This window comes from Schistocerca americana, chromosome 2, assembly GCF_021461395.2.
Source record: "Schistocerca americana isolate TAMUIC-IGC-003095 chromosome 2, iqSchAmer2.1, whole genome shotgun sequence".
Lineage (NCBI taxonomy): Eukaryota > Metazoa > Arthropoda > Insecta > Orthoptera > Acrididae > Schistocerca > Schistocerca americana.
The window spans coordinates 259,974,911-259,993,073 of NC_060120.1; the positions used below are offsets into that span (position 1 = coordinate 259,974,911).

At 39.7% G+C, this 18,163-nt stretch overlaps 1 protein-coding gene across 1 annotated transcript in view; it reads left to right on the forward strand.

Annotated features, from left to right (window-relative positions):
- The window catches only part of LOC124593942, a 142,007-nt gene that overhangs the window by 63,091 nt on the left and 60,753 nt on the right, over nt 1–18,163 (forward strand). Inside the window, exon 4 of the mRNA XM_047132292.1 lies at nt 7,698–7,863. Coding sequence (XP_046988248.1) covers nt 7,698–7,863 — 166 coding nt within the window. The remainder of the gene's footprint in view (nt 1–7,697; nt 7,864–18,163) is intronic.

Genomic DNA, 18,163 nt, shown 5'->3' on the forward strand with positions numbered 1-18,163 from the left:
CTGCCGGTTAAGTCATGACAAGCGTTATTCGGAATCGGAAAGGGGTATCGTTGGTCGCTTTTATGCCCACTGGGACCACAATTAACGCTGACAGGTACTGTGAGACTCTGAAAAAACTGAAACGTGGAATTCAGAACCAGAGAAGAGGAATGTTGAGCAAGGGCTTACACAATTCCATGACAACGCTCGCCCACACTTCGCTCGGCAAACAGTTGCTCTCCTGCAACAGTTTCAGTGGAACATAATCACCCACCCACCCTATAGTCCTGACTTGGCCCCCAGTGACCATCACCTGTTCCCTAAGTTGAAAGAACTTTTGGCCCGAAAGCGAATCAGCTCCAGCGACTAGGTGAAAGAAGAGGTTCAGTCTATGTACTTATTAAAAATAAAATACCTTACTTTTGGGATTGCCCTCGCATTAAATGCGTCCTACCCCATGAACCATGGACCTTGCCGTTGGTGGGGAGGCTTGAGAGTCTCAGTGATACAGATAGCCGTACCGTAGGTGCAACCACAACGGAGGAGTATCTGTTGAGAGGCCAGACAAACGTGTGGTTCCTGAAGAGGGGCAGCAGCCTTTTCAGTAGCTGTAGGGGCAACAGGCTGGATGATTGACTCATTTGGCCTTATAACACTAACCAAAACGGCCTTGCTGCACTGGTACTGCGAACGGCTGAAAGCAAGGGGAAACTACGACCGTAATTTTCCCCGAGGGCATGCAGCTTTACTGTATAGCTAAATGATGATGGCGTCATCTTGGGTAAAATATTCCGGAGGTAAAATAGTCCCCCATTCGGATATCCGGGCGGGGACTACTCAAGAGGATGTCGTTATCAGGAGAAAGAAAACTGGCGTTCTACGGATCGGAGCGTGGAATGTCAGATCCCTCAATCGGGCAGGTAGGTTAGAAAATTTAAAAAGGGAAGTGGATAGGTTAAAGTTAGATATAGTGGGAATTAGTGAAGTTCGGTGGCAGGAGGAACAAGACTTCTGGTCAGGTGACTACCGGGTTATAAACATCAATATCAAATAGGGATAATGTAGGAGTAGGTTTAATAATGAATAGGAAAATAGGAATGCGGGTAAGCTGCTGCAAACAGCATAGTGAACGCATTATTGTGGCCAAGATAGACACGAAGCCCACGCGTACCACAGTAGTACAAGTTTATATGCCTACTAGCTCTGCAGATGACGAAGAAATTGAAGAAATGTATGATGAAATAAAAGAAATTATTCAGACAGTAAAGGGAGACGAAAATTTAATAGTCATGGATGACTGGAATTCGTCAGTAGGAAAAGGGAGAGAAGGAAACGTAGTAGGTGAATATGGATTGGGGGTAAGAAACGAAAGAGGAAGCCGCCTGGTAGAATTTTGCACAGGGCACAACCTAATCATAGCTAACACTTGGTTCAAGAATCATAAAAGAAGATTGTATGCATAGAAGAAGCCTGGAGATACCGATAGGTTTCAGATAGATTATATAATGGTAAGACAGAGATTTAGGAACCAGGTTTTAAATTGTAAGACATTTCCAGGGGCAGATGTGGACTCTGACCACAATCTGTTGGTTATGAACTGTAGAATAAAACTAAAGAAACTGCAAAAAGGTGCGAATTTCAGGATATGGGATCTGGATAAACTGACTAAACCAGAGGTTGTACAGAGTTTCAGGGAGAGCACAAGGGAACAATTGACAAGAATGGGGGGACGAAATACAGTAGAAGAAGAATGGGTAGCTTTGAGGGATGAAGTGGTGAAGGCAGCAGAGGATCAAGTAGGTAAAAAGACAAGGGCTAGTAGAAATCCTTGGGTAACAGAAGAAATATTGAATTTAATTGATGAAAGGAGAAAATATAAAAATGCAGTAAATGAAGCAGGCAAAAAGGGATAAAAACATCTCAAAAATGAGATCACAGGAAGTGCAAACCTATTAAGCAGGGATGGCTAGAGGACAAATGTAAGGATGTAGAGGCTTATCTCACTAGGGATAAGATAGATACTGCCTACAGGAAAATTAAAGAGACCTTCGGAAAAAAGAGAACCACTTGTATGAATATCAAGAGCTCAGATGGAAAGCCAGTTCTAAGCAAAGAAGCGAAAGCAGAAAGGTAGAAGGAGTATATAGAGAGTCTATACAAGGTCGATGTACTTTAGGACAATATTATGGAAATGGGAGAGGATGTAGATGAAGATGAAATGGGAGATATGGTACTGCGTGAAGAGTTTGACAGAGCACTGAAAGACCTGAGTCGAAACAAAGCTCCGGGAGTAGACAACATTCCATTAGAACTTTTGACAGCCTCGGGAGAGCCAGTCCTGATAAAACTCTACCATCTGGTGAGCAAGATGTATAAGACAGGCGAAATACCCTCAGACTTCAAGAAGAATAGAATAATTCCAATCCCAAAGAAAGCAGGAGTTGACACATGTGAAAATTACCGAACTATCAGTATAATAATTCACGGCTGCAGAATACTAACGCGAATTCTTTACAGACGAACGGAAAAACTAGTAGAAGCCGATCTCGGGGAAGATCAGTTTGGATTCCGTAGAAATGTTGGAACACGTGAGGCAATACTAACCTTACGACTTATCTTAGAAGAAAGATTAAGAAAAGGCAAACCTACGTTTCTAGCATTTGTAGACCTAGAGAAAGCTTTTGACAATGTTAACTGGAATACTCGCTTTCAAATTCTGAAGGAGGCAGAGGTAAAATACAGGGAGCGAAAGGCTATTTACAATTTGTACAGAAACCAGATGGCAGTTATAAGAGTCGAGGGGCATGAAAGGGAAGCAGTGGTTGGGAAGGGAGTGAGACAGGGTTGTAGCCTCTCCCCGATGTTATTCAATCTGTATATTGAGCAAGCAGTAAAGGAAACAAAAGAAAAATTCGGAGTAGGTGTTAAAATTCATGGAGAAGAAGCAAAAACTTTGAGGTTCGCCGATGACATTGTAATTCTGTCAGAGACAGCAAAGGATTTGGAAGAGCAATTGAACGGAATGAACAGTGTCTTGAAAGGAGGATATAAGATGAACATCAACAAAAGCAAAACAAGGATAATGGAATGTAGTTTAATTAAGTCGGGTGATGCTGAGAGAATTAGATTAGGAAATGAGACACTTAAAGTAGTAAAGGAGTTTTGCTATTTGGGGAGCTAAATAACTGATGATGGTTGAAGTAGAGAGGATATAAAATGTAGACTGGCAATGGCAAGGAAATCATTTCTGAAGAAGAGAAATTTGTTAACATCGAGTATAGGTTTAAGTGTCAGGAAGTCGTCTCTGAAAGTATTTGTACGGAGTGTAGCCATGTATGGAAGTGAAACATGGACGATAAATAGTTTGGACAAGAAGAGAAAAGAAGCTTTCGAAATGTGGTGCTACAGAAGAATGCTGAAGATTAGATGGGAAGATCACATAACTAATGAGGAGGTATTGAATAGGATTTGGGAGAAGAGAAGTTTGTGGCACAACTTGACTAGAAGAAGGGATTAGTTGGTAGGACATGTTCTGAGGCATCAAGGGATCATAAATGTAGCACTGGAGGGCAGCTTGGAGGGTAAAAGTCGTAGAGGGAGACCAAGAGATGAATACACTAAGCAGATTCAGAAGGATGTAGGCTGCAGTAGGTACTGGGAGATGAAGAAGCTTGCACTTGATAGAGTAGCATTGAGAGCTGCATCAAACCAGTCTCAGGACTGAAGACCACAACAACAACAACATTAAATGCATAACTGAAGTAAGACAATTATCTGGTCCAAATCAAAACTTCCACTTACCTCGCGTCTTGACAACGTTGTTGCAAATTTCTCGAGAACACAAAAGCAAACAGCAAGCAGGCAGCGGCTAAGCTAGATTTCTGTTTCTAAATAAAATTTCCAAACTATATTCAAACTGTAAGATATGATAATGCGTAATGATAAACAGTGGGATGGGAAGAGTAACTATTCCTATGAAATGATATTCCAAGACAATGATTTTAGAAAGAAGTATATAGTCAAAACGACGGAGTAAACTTTCGCGTGATGTTCACACGTAACACAGGTCTGAATAATACTATGCTTAACAAAGTGAGCAATGATTTAAAAAGGGTGAAATATTAAAAGAGAATTTCTATATAAACCGAACATCTTAATCAGTTAATATGTTAATGCATGACTCATGGAAGTGGGGTGGTCTTTCTCTCAGCTCTGAGCAAGTGAACATAGTTAACTATTATTACTGTTATGTAGTATTCTGCCTAGTGGCAGGTCCATGTCTTCGTAGAGAGAATTTCTGATTCCAGTGTTCCCTGTCTTAAGTTTCTTCCTTTAGTCTGTTGTATCTCCTTCCATCTTTCATGTCGTCCAGATGTTGAATTCTTCTTCTTCCTCGTCCTGCGTTTCCTCTGAGTTTCCCTTCGATGACATCATGTATGAGTCCCTCGTGTCAAAGTACATGTCCAATCCAGTTGGCCTTTCTCTGAAGAATTGTACGCAGAATACTTCTCATCTCTCCTACTCTTCGCAGTACATCGTCATTTTTTATGCGATCTGTCCACCTGATCTTTTCCATTCTCCTCCAGCACCACATTTCAAAGCTCTCTAGGTATCTTTTCTCCTTTTTTCTCATGGCCCATGTCTCTGCTGCATACAGTGCAATACTCCAAATGTAGCACTTTATCAGTTTTTTCCTCCATGCCAAACTCAACTTGCTGGTCAGGAGAGTCCTCTTCTTGTTGAAAGCAGCTTTGGCCATGGCGATTCTTGCTCGGATTTCGTTGGTGCAGTGGGCATCCTTTGTGATAAAACTTCCCAGGTACTTGAACTGATTCACATTTTCCAGTTCTCTATGGTCAACAGTTATCTTCAAGTGTTCCTCACGTTTGGTATGCGCATCACTTTTGATTTTTCGATTTTGATTTCCATGCCGTATTTTCTTCCCGTTCCCACCAAATTGTTCATCATGTGTTGCGGAGTACTGCAGTCTCACCTCAAGCTTCTCGTCATAAATAAATAAATTACATTATAAAAAATTTACATTCTCCTCGCTTTCTAATACATACATTTATTCATCCTTGCTGTCCTTTACAACCAATCTTTGGCATCTAATAGATACAATTACAAGTCAGCACAGCAGTATTGAATACGTCCGTCACCTACCACACTTCAACTAAGAATGTAATCAGACTGCGCAGAGTCAAGGAATGTGTGCACGACAAGACCAAGGATTGCGTAACAGCAACACAACTCTCTCTCTCTCTCTCTCTCTCTCTGACGTGCACATCGATAACATACGAAACTCAAAATGACATGCCCACTTTACGTTATACGAAATCGAGGATTAGGACCGTCGTGAAGTAGACAAAATCACAGATGCGTCTTTTATATAAACCGTATGAAACCACACTACAATCCTGAGGCGTATGTTGACGGTGGGACTTCTCGTTTGAAGGAAATTTAATACGTGCTTAACGACCTCGGAGCTTCGACAAGAGGGGCTGCCTTCGAAACTCAGGATGAGAGGATACGCCGACACGACACTGACACCAAGGGCTGTGCGTGCTGCCATTTAGAGGACTGCTGACGGGGTCCAGACTCGGGGTTTTGCATTCGGCTCCAGTGGGAATTCCTGAGAGCCAGGTCACTGTTTCTAGAGGAGATGGAGCAGAGTCGCGGGCTGTGCTGCATGATTGATGTGCTGTTCAGTCTCGACGATCCGCAGTTATTTGCCATTTAGTGCTTATCATTTCTGGAAGGGTCTCGAAATTTGTTATGCGTGTCTGTAATACATGTATCATCTTGAATATTCGGTGTTTGTGTAAATGGCAGCAGGCCCCGTCCAGGATTTCATTTCTGTTCTGGCTGTACTTTGGTCTTCCTTGAATATACGGAACCGTGTTCACAGGACAGCATGCATTCGTTCCTGATGTGATGAAGACTCAGAAACCCTTTCACATGTCGCCCGTTAAGGGGGACGGACAGGGTGACGGTCGGAAAAAAAACCTCGAAATTTTTTATTGCGGGATTCGAATATATATACATTGAAGAACTATTCCCCAAAGTATTATGTGCGAACTCCGAAAAGTACGATTCTGTGAGCGTTTGAAGCCGCGCGTGCACGGCGCGCCTCGGTGTCACAGAACCGGTTGCCACAAGTCATCGTTGCCATCACCCCTGTTTTTGCCGGTTTGAGTAAACTCGATTTGCTGGAGCGTTGTTTGGGCGATTTTACTGAAAAAGTGAACGAAAGCTTCAGTAATCTCATTTGGAGATAAGCTCCAAAAACAACACCCGGCCGAAGCGAAATGGTCAACATTGCTTCAAATTAGGCCACATGTCTATTCAATGTAGGCCAGACTGCATTAATGCACCTGGCAAATGCCCTTCTAACCAAAATCGGCGATGAAATGCGACGGTTATGTGAAGATAGAGATACCAGCGGCGATGCGCACAGCGATGGAAAGGGCTTTGAGGACGAAAATGAGGCCTTATCAGTTCAAAGTAGCACAAAGCGGCCATCCACTAGCCGGGGCGAAAGTTATTATGGACCAGGCATCGATGATATTCCATAATTTTCAGGCTTTGTCCCTTTTTTTAATATGATAAATACTCGTCAACTTTAAATGCGTTTTTCTCGAAACCAGGTTTGTCGGCATGGTTGTCATCGCCCACGCTACAATTTTCATCCGTTTTGATGACTTTTGGTCTCCCTTGAAGCAAAATGAATTCTCTTCAGTTCATCGTAGCCGATTTTTTTATGTTTATATTTAGTATTCTTTTCGGCCAAACAAGAGAGGTCCAAAAATGGTCATTTTTTTCAAATATCTATAATTTCTCAAAAAAAAATTGTTCTGCGAATCCCTACGATGAACTAAAATTACATCTGTAAGAGTCAGGGTGATACGTTAATTTCATGTTTCAGATAACTACAACGGAGTTACTACGACAACCGTCGATCTACCTCCTTTCAGAGCTATTTGGGGAAAATCCCAATTAAATGGTGAAGATGTTAATATTTTTCAGTTACAAAAAATACCAATAAAAACTTCTTCGTATGCTTTATTCTTTGCAGTAAACCCCAGTTGTCTACTACGTTGCACCACGGAAAAAAAATCTGAATTTGAGTAATATTTTCGTCCGTCACCCTGTCGTTTCGCCTTAAATCACTTAGTCTTAAACCCGCAGAAAATGTGGACTCTCTTTATCGCCACATCGAGTTCTATATCAAGACTGGGAGCGTTGTGACGCAATAACAGTGTCGTATCTTTGTGGAAATTGCGTCTATTTTTTTGCCACTGTGATTATATTTCTTAATTTCACACGTTTTAGGCGAAAGCCTTAAGATTTCGGGTTTCTTGTTTCCGTCTTTATCATTGCCACCGGTTGCTGTGTATCAGGATGTTCACCCACCGCTAAGCAAACTATTGGACGGTGAATTTCAACACCCTTCGTTATTTCCTTAATTTATGCGTGCCAACATATGATGGCAAAAACACAGTACGCGCGTTTAAGATGTGAGAGGAGCTGAAAAAACCGACAGAAAGAGAACGAGAGAGTGATAATCGTATACTTTCGATTAGTTCTTCTCTTCCTGGCTGAGACTTCTACATCTGATACCCAGTTAATACTCCGAAAAACAATAATGCTCTTCGCCGAAATTTTAGTTCAATCACAATATCTGTGTTGTGTAATTACTTCGCTACGTCTGTTGACAGGGCACCTACTACATGAAGCGACTCTGGACACGACCGATCACCCTAAAAAAATTCCCTGCCTTACCTTACGGGAAGTTCAAGTTGTACATGAAGGGTGTGAAGGACGGCAAAAGACAAGTTTGTGCCCAGATGATCGTCGATATCTACGAAGTCGGAGTTTTCCGAGGTGAGTATTTGAATTTTGAGTAACACTTGTTCAGTAATAATTGTTTCAGTACAGTTATTAAATTCCGCAACCAAAGGCTTCATTGTCGTTGCAGAGATGGAGATAGCAGGTAAGATTCCTGCAGGTAAAAGTTTTCATCATAGTCATTTAGACGAGAAGTGAAGAGGAGCTGGCGGCGCACAATTCCCGCCCACCACTGCCTCGGACCGAATCTCAAGCTTGTCTCGGCGCCGTCTCACGGACAAACAGTGCGCGACACGGTTGATGCTTCCCCCTCGAAATTGGGTGCAGTATCCCGCAGTCAACTGCGATTCCCGCCCACCACTGCATCGGACCGAATCTCAAGCTTGTCTCGGCGTTGTCTCACGGACAAACAGTGCGCGACACGGTTGATGCTTCCTCCTCGAAGTTGGGTGCAGTATCCCGCAGTCAACTGCATGTACATGAATGGTATATCTGATGATTTGAACAAATTTATGTTCGCACATTCCAAGCACATAGAAGACGACAAAAAACTTCGCGTCATGGTAATTGCAACAGTGTGGCGTTCGCTGTGTTATTTCAGTGGTTTGGTATTTAACTAATTTGTAAATGAAAATGATAATCTTATTTTATTACATTGAGTAATTACTAAATAATTTTTCTCCCGGCTGAAGATTTGGTCAAGTTGCTAAAGAACTCCAAGTTAACGTCGTGTTAAAGTGTTGTCGGTAAGTTGTGTAAGTGTCACTAAATCACAGTTCATACAACAGATTCTAGTTATCTTCAGCAAAATGATCATTAAAACCACCGAATATCAGCCGCTCACAACACTGACGTATGTTACCTGAAACAATATTCTTCGCAACTCGTGCGTAATTAATTTCGGCTCCATACATCAGCTAGAAAAGTTTCTTGTAAGGATCGTGCTATGAGCACTGTTTTTAAAGAACCAATATGATTCGAATCATTTTCATTAAAATGAGTTCGGGACCACCGGTGCACATTTATTTTTACACATTTGTATTACGTTCGGCATTTATATCTGCAGAGTTTCGTAATTTGAATTTGCAGCTGAGATAATTGTTATGATGGCGGCAGACAATTGATACATACTTTCTATTGTTAGACCAAATAAGTAAGTATTTGAAATACTTATTAAACTCTATAAACTCTACTTTCGTATTGTGCACTATTTAGACTTCATCAAGCAAACATTTGATTTGTTTCTAACGAAAACACAGACAAAAACGCGATACAAGTCGCTATCATCAATGGCTGCGCTCGTTGCAGTGGAAATAAATAATTAACACAGATAATGCTTACTGAGAGAGGAATTAAAGTTACAAATAATTATTCACTCATATTTATAATAATAATGATCTCCATTCTCAAGTAATAATAAACAAATAATTACAATTTCTTACCAGACCTCAGTTTGATATGCGTCCGCAACCTACAAAAGCCAAACAACAAAAGGTAAAAACAAAGGAAGACAAACGCAGATCATAAAAGGAATTTACAATTATCATTGTCTTTGTATGATACACATCGATATGTCCAATTACATCATAGAATATTATATAAATAATTAATATTTATGATCGTTTTCACTGTTTTTTTCATATGTCGAATAGATAATGTTTATAACTGTACAGGCATAATTTCCTCTCGTCCCTCTGTAGCTAAAATTTATCTCGTGGATGTTACAATGCCCCTCGGGCTGAGAAAAAAAATTAATTTATCTATTGTGTATTTTTTATCAGTCCACGTAATCCACATAGATTTGCTACTCTCAAGATGCAAATGTTTAGTTTCAATGTTGTTTTAGACATGATAAAATTATAGTTGAATCGAGTACTTTAAATGACTTCAGGGACTGTATTATCTCGGAAATTGCTGCGGATACTTCCCGGATTAACTAACCCCCCCCCCCCCCCCCCCATTTGGGTTCACTGGACTCGGAAAACCGGGAATAAAACCGTCCAAGGGGCTTCAAGAAAATACAGACACCTATTTTTAACAGTTAGGCTTGGCATGATTGTCATAAAATATGCTGGAAAACGCAAATTTATGACTCTGTTGTAAGCATATGAGATAATGAATGTTTTCTCATGGTGGTATATCATAAAATTTCCAAAGTCACTCATTTATCGAATGTCATAAGAATTTCCCGCTGACGTCGTAAGACCGCCCCCGTGTCGAGCCGTTGGACCGCAGACAGGTAGTGGCTGCTGCTGGACCGCCCCCGTCCGAGTTGTTGGGGCGTCGGCTGCATCGTGGTTTGGATCTGCTGCTGGCTACTAGTCGCGCTGCAGCAGTTCTTGTTTCTCCTTTCCCACGTCCCTCAGTTTAAGACGGGTACATGAAATGTCGAAATATAAGCATCAGTGACAAGATAATTACTATTCTCATTCTGTGGAAAAGTTTATTAGTGTCCATTTCACTCGCATTCACACGGATGGAATTAGACTGTTTTTGGAGTATGTTCTGTATTTTGACACTGTTCAACACAATGTAGTGATTCACGTGTAAGTTTACCACAATATGCACATTTTGAACACTGCACCGTTAATCATATAAGTGGCCGTAGTGTGCTTCGTTTACTTAAGCGGAATGTAAATATTTTCGCGACGCGCTGCGTGGCCAAAGCTGCATTATTGTTTAGCCGCGCGGCTGGCTGTACTGTCTGTCACATTAAATTTGGCACGCGAAGACGCTTCGTATCAAACTACTAAAGGTCATCAGTTCAAGTTAATTATTAATACAGTCAACAGTACTCAACGTTCATAGCGTTGCTGCTAACTTTGACACTCCAAGAGCGTTCATAAGGTTACGTGATCACAGTTTTTATCACTGTTCATCATTATTCAGAATATAAATCACAGTTCTTCACGCGTCCACTAGTTCCTGCGAAACATGTTTCACTGTTCTGATTGCTGTCTGTAGTTTTCCACAGTACTTAACAGACAATCTATATGTAAATGACACTTTTCAAGTTATGAGGTCTGGTACACTTGCACATAAGTTCATATTACCATGACTGAATAACAAAATTTAAAATTTTACGCTGTCACATAAACATGAGACAATATAAAACTTTCAGAATGTGCTACATTATCTTGACCATGAGATCATTACTGAACTGTCCAGATAACAGTACATTTCCATTTTTATTACAGATACATATATTTATATATTTCTAATTTTTTTATTGGGATTGTTATTTACCATGTTTTTAGGACAGATGTCCATGTTCGGTTTATCTAACCGGAATGTTGCTCATAAGAGCATTTTAAATGACTTCGTAATGAATCCGTGTACGTAAATCAGTACACATTCAGATTTCGCTTCACAAGTGGTGAAAGCAGTTTATTTTATTTTTTATTTATTTAGTTTTTTTTTCAGTCACACAGCTCACACACCACCAACATACGCTACGTGTGTGGGACTACATGACTGAATCTTATGAAAATATTTTTGTTATATCCATTCTACGAACAAATATATTATTTAAGCATTTTAATCGTTTCTATGCTACGTATAGAAAGGTAAAATTCCTCACATTTAATGCAATAACAATCAAGTGTTTATCAAGATATTGATCCATTTTAGAGTAAGAAATACATTTATTATGGGGATTCTCTACTCCTTGTTCAAATAATTCAAGAATATTGCAGTGTAATACTTGACAGGAAACCTTATAAAGTAATACATACATAATATTATAATATTATTACTGATAATTATTTTACCATAAACATTATATTTACAGTTATAGGATAGTGCACTTGCACTTCTGATTGGTCCATTGTATCTTCACTTCGTTTTTCCTAGTCCAGGAGACCGAGTAAGATGCTCTGCAATAGGTCTTGTGCGGATATACTTTCATATTATACTGGTAATCTTTTATGATTCCAGGGCGTTCAGTGACTACTTTGAGGTATCCGGATAATAATTCTGTTAATTGTCTAGCCTCTGAAGCATTAGCCCTTTCAGACCTGATTTTTTATTTACTTATAAAATAATACCTGACATCATTTTTACATTGAGGTGAGTTTCCTGGCAACATTTTTCTAAGAAAAAAGTTCATATTATCTCTAATTTTCAAGATATTTAGAGTACACAATTGTGTTCATCAGGTCTTGAGCTTCCTTGTCATACATTAAGGTGGTTAACACTACAGATCAAGTATGCCCTCTTTATTTCACTTTAAAACAGAAGAAACAATAAAAATATTTCCGAATTACAGTTCTTATTTAAACAACAATGGTCAACACATTGATTTTAAGATTTAGTATGGAACTGCAAAAAACAATTTTTGTCCTTTTGGAGACAAATGTACTTTACATTTTCTGCACCGAATTCTAGAATGCCCTGTACATTTTGGAAATTTGCAGCGACCTGGAGCTTCTACATCATGCGAAGGCAAATGGTCAATGGAATCAAACTGTTTCTTTGTAGCTGGTCGTAATTCTCCTCTTTCTCTTGGTATGACTCTCCAAACCTGAAGTCAGTCCTTCATCACACGGATGCCGCCTCTTCTTTTCAGTCACTTTCTTCTGGCACAGTGTCAATCCTGCTACCCTGATACGAAAGAAAAGAAGGTCCATTTGCTTCTTTTTTGGGATAGACAGGTTGTCTGATCTCATCTGTATTCCAACCAACTTTGCACGATGGCAAAGTCAACAGCACGAAAATACATATGCAAAGGCCATTATTGAGATCTGATGAAAACTCTGTAGTAGCTTATCATTTGATCAAATAGATCCACACCACCCACTGCATGATTATATCTCCTCATTATTTCACGTCTTTCTAATTTCACTTATTTACAGTGTTTTTTTGTCCCAACACTCAATTTCACCCACTGAGCCTTTACCAACAAAGTTTGAACACAGTACAACTGGCCTATTGTCTAACCACTTACACATGGTAACGTCATCAGCACTAGTGAGAAGATCCTAAAACAGCAGGACCTAATCCAAATTTTTTGCACAATGCGGTATTTAGTTCAGTTGAAACACCTTGATACAAAAGGAAATCTTGCACTATTCCGCTCTTTCCACACAACATGAAGACTTTGATTCCCCTTGGACTTGGTTTCCCCTTGACATACCGCTTTGCACAAAAATCCCCAGTGAAAGGAATAATTCCTTCATCCACACAAACATTCTCTTCTATAGGAAGTTCACTGCAGAATTTTCGAATGGCTGTGTGAATTGGCCTGACTGTAAAATTAACCTTTATTTTCAGGTGTCTTCTCCAGATTGTTCACCAAATCTAAATTTGATCCTCATTCTAAAAATCTGTCTCGTGACATGTTTTCCCAAAACACATTTACCTTCAGACTTATATCCTAATACACTCATAATCTGGGAAATTTCAAAGCGCCACTCAATATATGTAAACCAAATAGCACCTCTAGTTCTTGAGGCGTTGTCTGCTTGAATGATGATTTGCCTTGTTGTAATGCATAAATATAAGTATGTGCTGCCAAGCTAGTGAACAGATCATCTGGTATATATATTTTGAAGTATTGTATTGGAGAACCCAAGACAGATTCTTCAAAATTTGGATCTTTGTATGTTTCTGCAATGGTACTTAGAGGTTTGCGTTTGCATTTTATGGATTCTTTAGGTGTGACAATTACGTTGTCACGCAGGTTATTCAATTCTGGGTTGTTTTCATTGCATAAAAGCGCATTGCATCATCCACCACCTCTCCATCATCTTAAGATATGGTGTCTCTACACACATCATTCAGCCCACTTTATCTGATCCAACACGTTTCACTATTTGTCAGCTTGCCTTTCAATAGGTGGTACACTGTAATCCTCATCTCCACTCAGACTAATGTCAGAAACGTTACCAATTTCAATTATATCCATAAACAAGTCCCTATCTTTCTCCACAGAAAGGTATTCCTTATCCATATTTGTAAGTCCAAAGCTAGCAATATCAAATAAAATCATATGTACAGGTCAGTTATTCTCCTCCTTGCTGCTGGCACTGAAATTAATGAAAAATACCCCGCATAACTACCATAGCCATGCAAATACAGCTGAGATACATTTTAGGTTTTGTTTCCTATTTTACACCATTAAGGATCTGCTGTTCACAACTGTGTACATTAAACTTACCTGATACATAACACAAATATGAACTGAATGAAATTGCTGAAAATTCCACTGAAAGTATGTCTAATGTTTCCAAAAGAAGGAAACCACACTAAACATTCATAAACAAAACCCACAATGTGACTATTATACCAATAAAATCAACGAGTAATGGCTTCCCACAGAGAGACAACACCAGAGAGTATATTTTACTATGTAGTTCACAGACTGCTCACAAGAGAGCAGCAGCTGCTGGAGCATGGATAAAAGAAACAAACACAAATGTGCACAAAGGGTTTGGATGCACCTGACATTTCTTGTCAGTGAAATATTAGTGAACATACTTTATGTACACAATTGTGACCATCAGATCTGAAAGGGTTAATGCACGTTGCCTCCTGTACTTTCTCTTCTATTGTTGTGACGATGTCACTCACGTTGCTGGGTGCATCGTTATTTCGAGTTTTGTGACACATCTGTGGGTGCTTATGATCCAACACTAACAACTTCTGTTTGCTGACAGAAAGATTCATTTTTCTCATCGGCAGAAGGTTCGCACCTAACTCCCGATCCAGCGTTAATGTTATGGGTCGCTGTTGGTACTTAAGAGCACATGCCCCACGGGCGAGATCAATTACAGCTTCCCTTTCCCGAAGGAACTCAAGACCCAGAAGCACCGGTATGGACAAGTTATCCATTAGTAGGAACGTGCATAATAAGCGATCATTTCCCAAGGAAACTTCCACCTGTGTCTGGTATTTTATACTCTGTGCCTTTTTTTCCAGTGCCCCTATAACCTTACAATTTGCAACCAGCAAAATCAGCAATCTTCTTATCTCCGATACCTTCTTGAAAAACTGCATGTTCATAGCTGATACATTCGCATCTGTGTCAAGCAGAATAGTAGTTGTTACACCATTTACAGCTCCGGTGACACTTGCTTGGATATTTTCCCTTTGTGGCTTATCAGAGACAGCAGGTTCCTGATATAGCTCATCTTCGATCCTGTTGCCATCCTGATACCGTATCATGTTTATTTTTTGTTCCGTCGACCTATTGCTTTCATTGTTGGCCTCGGTCACCTGGCGAAGGCCTTCAGGGACCGAAATTAGTTTGTTGGCTTCTGAGTGTTTTGTTTTGCTTCCGAAGGTACCTCCACTATTCTCACATTTTGTGAGTTTTCAGTCGGAGGAGGCCTGCTTGGATCCCACCACGGTGGATATTGATTGCTTGGTATAGGTATAGCCTGTACATAATTTATTGGCTGACCTGAATTGATAGAATTTTGCTGCGGCTGCCAATGACTTGGCTCTGGCTGTCGCCAATATTCACTGTCACCTCGCATATTTTTAGGCTTGTCTTTATATGGACTGTCTGACCTGTTGTCATTTCGTCTCTTTCGGATGCTATTGTTATTGTTTAGGTTTTCATTGTGGTACTGCCTCTGATTACCATTCGATTGTTGGTGTTCTTCGGCCTTTTGATAATTACTGTTATTATTATTAGGATTACCAAAATTTTGGTTGTATGGATTCCTACTACTATTATTATTATTGTATTTTCCGTTCCTATAAGCTTTATTTTTATTTTTCTTTGGACTACCTTCGCCGCTATTTCCATTATTTCCATTCCATGAATTTTTTATATTAGGACTATTATCATTGCTGATAACGTCAGAATTTTTTCTGGCGTCTTCTTGCACTAGATCCAGAGAATCAATTACAGACAGAAATTCTTTCAGATCGGTGTCTGTAACATTAAATAATTTTTCTCTAGAATATGTGTGGGTAATCTAGCTTTTAACACTCGCAATAAGTCTCTGGTGGTTACTGGCTCATCCCAGTACCGGGTCATGTTAATATATTTTTCAAAGTACTTTCTTAAGGAACCTGACTTCGGATTGTACATTTCAGCATTGTAAACAACTTTACGGAGTCGCTCTTGAGTAGACGCTGACCAGAATTGATTAAGGAACGCCTTCTCAAAGTCGTGGAAAGTCTTGCAAATTTCTGCTGTATTTAATGCACAGAGCGACGCATCACCAGAAATATGTGAAACCACAAACTGCATTTTCTGTTCTTCCGACCATGATTTTGGAAGAACGCTTTTGAAGTCTCGAATGAAAACTACTGGATGTATGTTTTTCTTGCTTTCCTCGTTAAATATTTGAAGCTGTCTATGCTTAATCAGGCTTTCTTCATGCATCAAAGTAGTTAAGTGCATGGAATTGCTATCATTCACAGGTGGTGTGGTTACTTTATTACAAGTACTTTCTATTCCACTATTATTGTTCCTTGGTGTCACATATTGCTGTGGTAATATAGGTTGATTACCAAAATTTGGTCTTCCTTGTGCTGCATTAAAATTCGCCGTTAGATTATCTCCGATCTTTTGCCTGTCAGTACCGGTGTTGTCATTACTGCATACTGTCAGATTTTCAAAGTTTTGATTTTCAGAGCTCAGCACCCTGGCTACTTCTGTTCGGACTTGCCTTTGGATTTCCGAGGGAATGTCTTCCTGCATTGTTTCCACAGCGGTAGCCAAGGCTTTGAATTGGTTCTCTAATCTCTCTACTTCAGTTTGAAGACTACTGACTTGAACTGGAATGTTTATTAAGGGTTCAATAGTGGTTTTACTGCATCGATCTCCTGCTTAAAATGGGTAGTAATAGCATTATCACGATCGACCAAAACTTGGTTTATCCTACGGACAATTTCTTTATCTCTTCCTAGAAAAATATTGTTTATATTTTCCATATTTCTTTTCCTTTTCTTGGTCCCTGAGCTCCTGTTACTGTTTTTCTATAAGCTTTTCCTGTCTGCGTTTTTCCTTTTCCTGCTGACGTTGTCTTTCACGCTCCTGCTCTTTAATAGTAAACTTTTCAAAAAATGCTGTTAGCATACCCTGTATCGACATAGCTTGAGCATTGCTAACTTCTGCCCCTTGCCCAGAACAAATATTGTTATTAATTCCTAACTGGTTGAATGCAGGAGTGTCAGTTTGTTTTGGCAGCTCCTCAGTTTTACTAAATTATCATTCATAATTAAATTTTCTGATAATCCGACAGAAATATGGGTAGATTGTTCTACCTCAGACTCTGATGTCATCTCTGCGTCAGTATGCTCATTCGCTTTGTTTTGTTTCTTTTGTTTTACCATTTGTTGTTGTAGTTGTTGCGGTCTTCAGTCCTGAGACTGGTTTGATGCAGCTCTCCATGCTACTCTATCCTGTGCAAGCTTTTTCATCTCCCAGTACCTACTGCAACCTACATCCTTCTGAATCTGCTTAGTGTATTCATCTCTTGGTCTCCCTCTTTGATTTTTACCCTTCACACTGCCCTCCAATACTAAATTGGTGATCCCTTGATGCCTCAGAACATGTCCTACCAACCGATCCCTTCTTCTGGTCAAGTTGTGCCACAAATTTCTCTTCTCCCCAATCCTATTCAATACTTCTTTATTAGTTATGTGATCTACCCATCTAACCTTCAGCATTCTTCTGAAGCACCACATTTCGAAAGCTTCTATTCTCTTCTTGTACAAACTATTTATCGTCCATGTTTCACTTCCATACATGGCTACACTCCATACGAATACTTTCAGAAATGACTTCCTGACACTTAAATCAATACTGGAGGTTAACAAATTTCTCTTCTTCAGAAACGCTTTCCTTGCCATTGCCAGCCTACATTTTATATTCTCTCTACTTCGACCATCATCAGTTATTTTACTCCCTAAATAGCAAAACTCCTTTACTACTTTAAGTGTCTCATTTCCTAATCTAATCCCCTCAGCATCACCCGATTTATTTTGACTACATTCCATTATCCTCGTTTTGCTTTTGTTGATGTTCATCTTATATCCTCCTTTCAAGAAATTGTCCATTCCGTTCAACTGCTCTTCCAAGTCCTTTGCTGTCTCTGGCAGAATTACAATGTCATCGGCAAACCTCAAAGTTTTTTTTTCTTCTCCATGGATTTTAATACCTACTCCGAATTTTTCTTTTGTTTCCTTTACTGCTTGCTCAATATACAGACTGAATAACATCGGGGAGAGGCTACAACCCTGTCTCACTCCTTTCCCAACCACTGCTTCCCTTTCATGCCCCTCGACTCTTATAACTGCCATCTGGTTTCTGTACAAATTGTAAATTGCCTTTCGCTCCCTGTATTTTACCCCTGCCACCTTTAGAATTTGAAAGAGA